This window comes from Rhinopithecus bieti, unplaced genomic scaffold (assembly GCF_001698545.2).
Source record: "Rhinopithecus bieti isolate Rb0 unplaced genomic scaffold, ASM169854v2 scaffold_28521, whole genome shotgun sequence".
Taxonomy (NCBI): Eukaryota; Metazoa; Chordata; class Mammalia; order Primates; family Cercopithecidae; genus Rhinopithecus; species Rhinopithecus bieti.
In genome coordinates this window covers 554,017-565,709 of record NW_016812573.1, presented here as the reverse complement: position 1 = coordinate 565,709, position 11,693 = coordinate 554,017, and the positions used below count along the sequence as shown (strand labels likewise).

The 11,693-nt window shown below is 40.9% G+C and overlaps 1 protein-coding gene across 1 annotated transcript in view; it reads right to left on the bottom strand.

Annotated features, from left to right (window-relative positions):
- MXRA5 (matrix remodeling associated 5) overlaps positions 1–11,693 on the bottom strand; it is a 42,399-nt gene that overhangs the window by 27,694 nt on the left and 3,012 nt on the right. The window contains exon 2 of the mRNA XM_017896606.1: positions 11,143–11,358. Coding sequence (XP_017752095.1) covers positions 11,143–11,358 — 216 coding nt within the window. The remainder of the gene's footprint in view (positions 1–11,142; positions 11,359–11,693) is intronic.

The window sequence follows — 11,693 nt, the reverse complement described above, 5'->3', positions numbered from 1 at the left end:
AAAAAAAAAAAAAAAAAAAAAAAAAAAAAAAAAAAAAAAGTGAGAAAGAGAGAAAAAAAGAAACTTTCCAAAATTTTCAAGGAATAGGAAAAAAGGGGGGTTAAGCCATGCAATGTTCCATTCCAAAGTTTTTTTGCCATTACCTAGTGGTATTTTGGTCTTATTAGAACAAGATGGGAACTTAAACATTCCACAAACAAACACAGTAACAACAATAATGTCCCCATTACTGAAGAGGAGACTCCCAGAAGACATTAAATGCATTCAAGAATATAGTCAGTGAGAGTGAAATCCAGGCATCGTGAGAACAAAGCTTCAACCTGCATTCAGACACTGTTAACTGAGGTGGGAGAAGCTGTCAATATCAACTTGACATTGTATTTTATTTAGTGAATTCAAATGTATGGAATCATGGTACAAAACTCCCCAAAATATAATGCTGCAAAGATAAGTGAAATTCAAGGGCATGAAGTTTTATTTCATGTTAAGGACCATGAACCTCCTCAGTGGGTAAAATTCCACATAAGAGAAGAAAGAGGTGCATTTTTCCAATCACGAGCTCAGCAGTTCCCTGTGGAGTGTAATAAAGGGGAAGGAAGGTGTTGACTCCTGCAAGCTGGGTGGGGAATGGGGGTCCCGGTGTGTAGAGGTGAGATAGAAGCATAGAAAACTCTCTCCTGCTCTCTCGCTGTCTCTCAAGACAGGGTCTGGCTCTGGTGTCCAGGCCAGAGTGTGGTGGCACAGCCTCGGCTCACTGCAACCTCTGTGTCCTGGGCTCAAGCCATCCTCCCAGTTCAGCCTTCTGAGTAGCTGGGACTACAAGCACACACCACCACACCCGGCTAATTTTTGTATTTTTAGCAGAGATGGGGTTTCACCATGTTGCCCGAGCTGGTCTTGAACTTCTGAGCTCAAGTGAGCTACCCGCCTCCGTCTCCCAAAGTGCTGGGATTACAGGTGTCAGCCACCACACCTGGCCAGGCCTCATGTTTTGAGGTCAGGCACACTTCACATTGCCTGCTGGCTCTCCCAGAGAAGTTACCAAGCTTTTTGGAAGCTCAAATTCTTCATTAGTAATGTTGCTGAGGATTCTTTTTCCAGAGAGCCATGTGTGGGTTAAAGGACATAATGTCTGCAGCCACTCAGACATTGCTCTGTGTCAAGGACTGCTACAGAGTTTCTGGAGGGAATAGGTACAACAAGGCTGACACCAGGAAGATCAAAGGGAAAGTCACAGCCAAGCAAGACACAAAAGAGACATGATAAAATCTGTGAGTTAAAATGGCAACTAAAATGTAGTTAGGCAGGGGAATAATGAGCAATATGTTATATGAATAAAGACATTCAATGAAAACATATTCAGATGTTCAAAAATTTATACATAATATGAATAATGTAAAAATCATACAGGAATCATAATATTCGTAAACACGTCCATTCAATGATTCTTCTCAGAGACACTCAAGTGACCAATTTCAGACCTGATTTCAGCTGACTCCAGAGTAGAAATCTACCTGATACGTTTCTAATTCATTCTTTGCCATGTTATCTTTCAAGGAACTTTGCAGCCTGATTCCATATGTTTCAACTCACTAAATAAAATAAAGTGTCAAGTAGATATTGCTAGCCTCTCCCGCCTCAGTCTCTGAATGCAAGGTGAAGCTTTGGTCTAAAGACACCTGTATCTTACCATGGTGACTGTGTATTCTTGGATGTACTCAGTGTCTTCCATGAGTCTCCCTTCCTCTATAACGGGGACTTTATTGTTGCTGTTGCTGTGTTTGCAGGGTTTTTTCGTTCCCATCTTGTGGGTAAATGAAGTGCCAATCATGGATAATGACCATACTAAGTTGCCATTTTTTATTTTTTATTATTTTTGTTTTATTTTATTTATTCATTTGAGATGGAGTCTCCCTCTGTCGCCCAGGCTGAAGTGCAGTGGCACCATCTCGGCTCACTGCAACCTCTGCCTCCCGGGTTCAAGCAATTCTCTGGCCTCAGCCTCCCAAGTAGCTGGGACTACAGGCGTGTGGCTCCACGCCTGGCTAATTTTGTATTTTTAGTAGACACATGGTTTCACCATGTTGGCCAGGCTGGTCTCAAACTCCTGACCTCAGGTGATCTGCCCGCCTCAGCCTCCAAAAGTGCTGGAGTTACAGGCATGAGCCACCGCACCCGGCCGCCATTTTTATTTTTAAAAGAAGACCTTATTTCTTCTTATTTAGACACAAGCACAAATGATCTAGCACACAAGAGGGGGCCAAGAAAGTCTTACAGGATGAGTTTGCCGATGGCATCCTCAGAATTGTTCACAGGTTTTTGTTTGACTGAAATACCAACCATGAGGAAAAATGCAATGCACGTGAGTGAAAAGCAAAGAGAGTCTAAATCTATGTTTCAGAGTCACCGACTACAGAGTAAAAGTCTACCTGACACATTTTCTCATTCACTCTTTAAATTGATTTTCTGCAAAATCACTATGCAGTGGCAATATTCATTGCTCAAGATGCACACTACAAAGAGGAATGAAGCTCTGACACAGGCTACCATGTGGGTGACCCTTGAAACCTGGTGTTCACTGAAAGAAGCCATTACAGGTCACCTGTTGCAGTGGTCCTCAAACTCCGGGCCACAGAGCAGTACTGGACTGGTTAGGAACCAGGCTGCACAGCAGGAGGTGAGCAGTGGGTGAGCCAGCAAAGCTTCATCTGTATTTACAGCCATTCCCCGTTGCTGGCATTACCGCCTGAGCTCCACTTCCTGTCAGATCAGCAATGGCATTAGATTCTCAGAGAAGCACAAATCCTATTCTGAACAGCGCGTGCGAGGGATCTAGGTTGCACACTCCTTATGAGAATCTAATGCCTGATGATCCTGTCACCCCCAGAGGGAACTGTCTAGTTGAAGGAAAATAAGCTCAGGGCTCCCACTGATTCTACATTATGGTGAATTGTAGAATTATTTCATTGTATATTACAATGTAATAATAATAGAAACAAAGTGCACAAAAATGTAATGCACTTGAGTCATCCCAAAACCACCCCCTCCCCAACCCTGTCTGTGGAAAAAATTGTCTTCCATGAAACTGGTCCCTGGTGCCAAAAAGGCTGGGGACCGCTGATGTATTGTATGATTCTGTGTATATGAAATGTTCAGAATAGTCAAATTCATAGAGACAGAACACAAAGCAGTGGTTCCCAAAGGCTGGAGGAGGAGACGGAGTAGAGAATGACTGCTTAATGGATATGAGGTCTCCTTTCGGGGTGGCGAAAATGTTTCGAACAAGATAGAGATGATAGGTACACAATAGTTTGAATGTACTAAATGGCACTGAGTTGTAGAGTCTACAAGGGTGAATGCCATATCATTTGAATTTTACTTTAAAAAATTGCAAAAACATTGTACAGGGCAGCTTTGTATGTGCCTTCAGGATGTAGTGGGCTCTGAAAACAAGCTCTAATGCTTTTAGAGATGGAGAAATAAAAGGAAAAATAAGGCAGATGCTATTTGAACTTCCCTAAATATGAAACGATGTCTGCTACAGATTCTACATGCATGGATTCATTCTCCAACTCAATCACAGCTATAATTTGAGCTTTGTGTGTCTACAACTTACTATTCTGGGTGGGTCAACCGAATAGGCAAGGGCTCAGCTCTCTTAGCAAGAAGGATGACTAGAAGGGTAAAATAATGAAAAGATCATTTCAGTTAGTTGTAAATTTCATAAGGAAATAATTAAAGCACAGAAAGGAGAGTAGAAGGGGTTTGGTGGGCCGATGTCTAGGGCAGAGCTCTCTGGGGAGCTGAGACTTGAAATAGGGCTTAAGAAACAAAGGGATGTGACCGTGTACACATCTCTTGGGGCAAGGCATTCCCAATAGAGGAAAACACCCAGAGATTTTCATTGCTTTATACAAAAGCCCACTGTTTGGTTTGTTGACCCTGATTAGGAACTTGGTTTGGGTGCTGCCTCAGTGTTTCACTCCATTATGGGTTGACTTACAGTTCATTCACTTTCTTAACTCTCAGCTCCAAGATGCCTCCTTCTATTTCCAGTGATTCATTCTTGGTCCACTTGGGCATGGCCTCATCATTTTAGAAGAATATTCCATGGTGGACAATTAGTTAGCTCTCTGGTTTTTGCTGTTTGCCATAAAGTTCAGAGTTATTGGCCATCTTTCTGTTCCTTAGACTCACCAAACTTGCCCGCTTTATGGCACGGCCATTGATTTGATCTCTATAGAGATGCTGCTCAACATCCTGTAGTGCACATGATGGCCCCTACAACCCAGATTGATTGAGTCCTAAACATCAAGATTGCAGAAATTTGGTAACCTTACCTTAGCATGTGCAAATTTGTCTATCTGTCTCTCTGTCTGTATCTATCTATCTACCTACCTACCTACCTATCATCTATCAATCTATAATCCTCTCTATCTCTCTATCAATCCATCTATCATCATCCTATCATCTATCAAGCATCTATCTATTATCATTTATATATCAATTATATATCTATTCATCCATCATATCTATTTATCTTTTATTATCTATCCATCCATCACATCCATCTTTCTATCAATCATGTATCTATCATCCATCACATCTATCATCTATTATCTATCCATTGTATCTATCTATGTATCTATGTATCTCTGTATCTATCTATCCACCTATCTATCATCTATCTATGTATCTCTATCTATTCCATCTATCTATCTATCATCATATCATCTACCTACCAACATACCTACTTTTCATCTATCCCTATCATCTATCAGTTTATCATCCTATCTAGCTATTATTCTATCATCTACCTATTATCCTATCATCTATCTATTATCTCTCTATGCATCTATCATATGTCTATTCATCCATCACATATATCTATCTATTTATCTATTATCTATTATTGTTCCATCGTGGCATCTATCTATCTAATATCTGTGTATCCATCACATCTATCTATCATCTATTATCTATCCATCCAAGACATCTATCATCTATGTATCATCTTTCTATATATGTATAGCTATTCTATCTATCTATCATCCAATCACCTACCTATCAACATACCTACCGTTCATCTATCTCTATCATCTATCAGTCTATCATCCTATCTAGCTATCATTCTATCATATCTATCATCTATCTATTATCCTATTATCTATCTATCAACAACCTACCTATCATCTATCTCTATCATCTATCAGTCTATCATCCTATCTATCAATCTATCACTCTATCATTCTATCATCTATCTGTCTGTCTGTCTGTCTATTGTCTATCTATGGCAGTAGTTCTCAAACAGGGGTAAATTTGCTTCTAGGGAACGTTTGTCATCATGTGTAGACACTTTTGGTGATCACAACTATGGAAGGGGGTGCTACTGGCATCTAATGGGTGAAGGTCAGGGAAGCTGCTCAAAGTCTTACAATGCACAGGACAACCACATAAAGTAATGATCCTATCCAAAATGGTAATAGTACCACAAATGTCAGTTATGCTGAGGTGAAGAAACCCTGCTCTAATCATAGATAATCTTTGGGCAGATGTGGTTTCTTTATTGTTATTTAGGATTCTAGATTTAGTAATCTGTCTGGAATGGTGAACACACAGAAGGGAACTGATGTCAGCATCAAAATCCTTTTCCATTTCTTGGATGCTGACATTTCGCTAGATACAGTAAGCAGGGGAAATAATGGTATCAGGTGAGTAGGTGAGATTGTCAGGGACCAGGTTACCTAAGAGCTGAGAAGACATGGGAAGGACTATGTTTTCTTCACACCAAGTGCAAAAGGGAGTGATTGGAGGGTTTAAGTAAGGGAGTGACATGAACTGAAGTATGTGTTAAAACAGCAATGTTGGCCACTACCTGGAGAACGTGTCAGAGCTGGGCAAGAGAAGGAGGCAGAAATGCAGTGAATCCTGCAGAGATATTGAGGGATGTTGGATTCATGACCAGGTGTGGCAGTAAACATGAAGGCACACAGAACATTTCCAAATGTACTTAGAGGAAGAGCCAGCAGGCATTGCTGAGTGGTGGGAGTGAGAATGAGGACAAACTTGGGGGAAGGACTTCTGCTTGGAGGGGAGCAAGTGGATGGATTCTATCATTTGCTGGATGGCAAAGGCTGGAAGAGACAGGTGTTGGGGAAAGAATTCAAAGCTGTATTTGCCATGGGATGTTTGAGAATTTTGTAAGAATCTAAGGGGAGAATAGGGTTCAAGACCAAAATGGAGACCCAAGATGCATGTTCAGGCAAGACTGGCCAACCAACCAATGGAATAGAGCTCTGGGAGTAAATAATATCACCTGAACAGAGCCCAGAAGAAGGAGGCAGATCTTCAGACAGAGGAGATAGGGTTCTGAGGCTCAGTTTCTGAAGTGGGTCAGAAACAGCTGGATGTTCCTCAGCACATTTTACTTCAAGGGTGTGATACGTTTTCCTTTCATAGTTGTGGTCATCAAAAAGGTCTTCAGATGTTGCCAAATGTTCTCCAGGGGCAAACTCATCCATTGTTGCTAACTACTGTCATAGATAGGTGTCAGATAGATAGATAGATAGATAGGCAGACAGATGATAGATACAATAGATAGATAATAGATAGATAGATAGGCAGACAGATGACAGACAGGTAGATAGGCAGACAGATGATAGATAGGTACATAGATACATAGGTAATATATGGGCAGACAGATTGATAGATGATAGAGATAGATGACAGGTACATAGATGATAGACATGTGATAGATGATAGGTAGGTAGGTAGATAGATAGATAGATAGATAGATAGATAGATAGATAGATAGAATACATGATAGATAGAGATAGATTGATTGATAGAGATGATAGGTAGGTAGATAGATTATTGATAAATTGATGATAGAGAATAGATAGGTAGATTAATAGATGATAGATAGACAGATAGATAGATAGATGGATAGATAGAATAAGTACATCAATAGATAGATGATAGAGATACATGATAGGTAGGTGATAGGCAGACAGATGATACATAGATAGATCAATAGATTGATAGATAGATGATAGGTATGTAGAGAGATAGATTGACTGATGATAGAGATAGATGATAGGTAGGTAGATAGGTGAGAGGCAGATGCATGACAGATAGATAGATATAGATATAGATATTGATATAGGTAGAGGGATAGATTGGTTGATTGATGATAGAGATAGATGATAGGTAGGTAGACAGGTAATAGGCAGATGATAGATAGATAATAGAGAGAGAGAGAGAGATTGAGAAAAACATAATGGCTCTTACTAAAGCCATGGATAGCTGAATGTCAAATTTAACCTGAGAAATTTGATGACAACAACTATCAAGGTGAAGAAGGGAAGATAGGAACAAAGGATCAATACTGGTTCATTTCCCTTCACATCTGAATAAATCCCCCTGTTGGGGAAGGCACCCAAAGTCTGGAACGGGCTCCACATCAGCTCAGTAAACCTGTCTGACCCTGTCATCTTTCCCCTGCTTGTCTGTTGTTGTTGTTTGTTTTGTTTGAGACGGAGTCTCGCTCTGTCGCCCAGGCTGGAGTGCAGTGGCGCGATCTCGGCTCACTGCAAGCTCCGCCTCCCGGGTTCACGCCATTCTCCTGCCTCAGCCTCCGGAATAGCTGGTACTACAGGCGCCCGCCACCATGCTCGGCTAATTTTGTGTATTTTTTAGTAGAGACGGGGTTTCACCGTGTTACCCAGGATGGTCTCAATCTCTTGACCTCGTGATCCTCCCTCCTCGGTCCCCCCAAAGTGCTGGGATGACACCACGCCAGGCCCCCCTGCTTGTTTTCAAGGGGCATTAGAGAGCTTGTAGATGCAGATGCCAAGGATGCCAGACGTGAGAATGGGGTAGATATTCTGGAACAGACACAAGCCTGGGGAATCACCTGAGTACCCCCTTTCAGAACCCGAGGGTATACATGTCCCCTTTTTGCATCCTTCTAAAAATCAGCAGAGAGTCTGGGAAATGAGCACGACACTCAGGGAACAGAATCTAACTGGAGACTGGGATGACCCTGCATGAAGTGCAGTTCCGTGGCTCATTAGCCCTTTGGCTTACATTCCAGACGACCTTCATCACTATTGATTGGCAATCACTGAATATATAACCAACTCTGTGAAATGTTTATGGCAGACAGTATTTGCAAAATTATGTCAAAGGTTCCGGTTAATATCACAAGGCAGAACTTAAAATAGAATAGGCAAGTACGGCCCTTGTTGAAGCTGCAGAAAGGCATCATCAAAACCAGTCTTTTAATCAAGAGAAAAAAAACATTTAAGAGTCTGTAAATCCATCTCTAAGTGGATGCTATGTTGTTGGTTCCTGAAAAAAATATTTGGAAAACAGTTTTCAGAAATGCTTTTAGCTTGTCCAAGCCGGAAACAGCAATGCTGACAAAGAACCCTAAAAACAGCTGTGTGGGAATAGAAGGTTTCATGAACACTTGGCCAACAATTCCTTATTCCTTGAGAGTCTTATATTTTCTCCAGACTGCTAAAACACAGATCAGTCTCTGAGTTCTATCTGTTAGACATTGCTCTTGCTTCAGTCTTTTTCCCCAAAAAGATGCAAGATGCCAGACTCATTATCTAATTTGAGATGGATTTTTCTAAAACAATGCTACTATGATATTATTAGTGATTCTTTCAAGTAGTATATTAATTCCTGTTACAAATTAAACCAGATGGAGGTAATAGATGTTGATACAGTGAAGTGATTCTCTAGGGTTTTATATTTTCTTTTCTTTTAATATTACAGAAAACTGTCTCTAGATATTACTGGCATCAACAGGAAAAAGAAACATTAACAGGTTGGTATGTCTGTTTTATTCCCACGTTAAAGTCAATCTTTCTTGTGAGTTGTTTAAAATGAAACCATCAGAAACGGTGTTGTGATTTAGAGGTTAGCTATGTTTTGCTCTCACAAAATACTTCAGTTTAAAAATGAACGGGAAGAAAAGCATCCCAGAAACTGTAAATGAGATGCAAACAACTTCAGAGGTAATAGTCTTATTGGTGCTATGAGTCTCAAGCCATTAAACAAATCACCTCTTTGGGGAGGGTGCATGCAGGGACTGTCTCCACCCTCATTTCCAGCCTGATAGTCCCCTTCCCAACACCCAACACAAACACGCAAACCTGCTGTGCAGGAAGTACCTCTCTCTATATATATATATATATATTTCTGCATCAGCCCCATGCTTTTTAGAGGGTTCTACCAAGTCCTGGCTGATGGTGCCCCCAGCATGGGACCTGCCAAGGTGCCGGGTTTGAGAGACAAGGTGCTAATCCCAGCAAGTGGGACCATGTGTTAAAATGGTTCATGTATAAAAAACAATTCCTAGACAGAGCCATTTTGCACCCCAAGGGCGGAAGAAAAAGAAGTTACAGTTAAAGCTCCACTTTCTGTTCTGCAAATATCACATGCGCCATCCCCCAGGATTCAAACGGGCTTTAGCAGACATGGAACCAGCACAAATGCCCACCAATGATAGACTGCATAAAGAAAATGTGGTACATAGACACCATGGAATACTATGCAGCCATGAAAAGGAAGAAAATCTTGTCCTTTCCAGGGATATAGATGAAGCTGTAAGCCATCATCCTCAGCAAACTAACAAGGGGAAGAGAAAACCAAACACTGCATGTTCTCACTCATAAATGGGAGTTGAACATTGAGAACACATGGGCACAGGAAGGGGAACAACACACACCAGGGCCTGCTGGGGGGTGGGGGGTGAAGGGAGGGAACATAGAGGATGGGTCAATAGGTGCAGCAAACCACCAGGGCACACATATACCTGTGTAACAAACCTGTACACTCTGCACATGCATCTTGGAACTTAAAGTTAAATAAATAAATAAAATGGGCTTTAGCACCTCTTCCCTTTTTCTTACTTCCATTACACAAGAAATGTGTCCTGATAAACTACAAGATTGTGAAAAGGGAAGCTGGCTTACATGTTACTATTCCCTCCTCTGGCAACGCCAAGCTGTTTTCCCCAATGAGCTATCATCGTTGTGGCTGGATGTTCAGATGGTCAACTCCTAGAGTCTAACAGCATTTCATTGAGAAACCTATTTAATAGTCTGTTGCCATGGGTTAGGGAAGTTATTATCTTATTCCCTCAACATTTTGTTCTCTTGTTCTACCACTGTCAGTAGGGAAGTTTCCATCTTACTCCCTCAATGTTTCATTCTCTGAATCTACCACTGAAATTTCCATCTTATTATGTCAATGTTTCATTCTCTTGTTCTACCACTGTCAATAGAGGGGAGTTTTTTTTTTTTTAACTTTGTTCTATAAGATGTCCAGGTACATTTACAGTTATTTTGCATTGGCTCAAATCTGACCATTTTATTTTTATTAAAACATCTCCATGGTGGATATTTCTCAAGCACTAATTTAATCGATTGTTCTGGGGATAGACTCTAGAAAGTAGCTAATATATTTTGTTGAAGAACTCCAAATGATTGTTGACTATTAAAATTGCAGTTGAGTACCTGTAGATCATAGCAACTAACAGTTAAGTCCATGAAACATTCGTGTGTATAAAATGAAATCAATATATTAAAATTTTACCTGGCACCCCACATCAAAATATGTTTTAAAAAAGATGTTGATATTTTTAATAGCCAAAATCTGCAGGAATTCCTTTACTGCCTCAAAGTCACAATTCTATCATGTACACGACTTATAAAATGGCACAGATGTTCTGCTTATTTTTATTATTCTTAAATCGTTGCTGAAGTCTATTTAAATCATCTTCATATGTTTAAGTGTGTGTCTCATTCATTCACCTCAACAATGTATTAAAGAAATGGTATCAAGGGAATTTTTCAACAAACTCTAAAGTTGTTCATGCTGCTCATTGGAAGACCTCACAGCAGTGGCAGCTGATGGATATATTCAGATAATCATCGAAAAAGCTGCATTTAGCATAACTAAAACGTTTCCTCTCTATTTTGCCCATCTGCAGCTCAATAATTCTCGACAGAGCTACACAGAGGAAATGCACATATGAAGTTAAGTAAATGCACATACAAACATGCAAAACCAGATCAAGACGCACGCACTAACAGTGGAATGGTTCGGGAAGAAGGTGGTACAAACCCCAAATTGATTCTTTCCACGTGTTTAGCAATGCCAGCGGGCACGGAAGCCAGGGATCGGAACGTGCAGTGGACCTCGCTGGGGACGTAGCAGGCACAAGGATGCGGGCAGGCCAGCGCCATTCGCGGATGGCCCCAAAGCAGGATCAGCACCACGGAGAGGGCCCCCCAGTGCGCGCGCTTGGGCATCTTGTCGGGGTGCCTGATTCTCGGATACCTGAGGTAGAACAAGGAAAAGAGATGCGCTTATTCACAGGTAGCACCGACTTCCTGTGGGCAATTTTTAAATTTGAATTGTGCATCAGGGTTTCAAGCTTCCCAGGACTTCACACGATGTATTGTAGTGATGGTTAAACCATGGGAATTGAGAAAGATGAAACATTATTTTTTCTAAACTTTTCACCATTCACTTTAATCATGACTATAGAATATAGTCTTGATTCTTGGCTTGGATACTATGAGTTGGAAATCTATCTTGCACTCTGTAATTGTGGGTATGAAATAGAGAGAGGAGAGAGTGAGAGAGAGCGAGAGGGAGAAACAAGAAAAGAA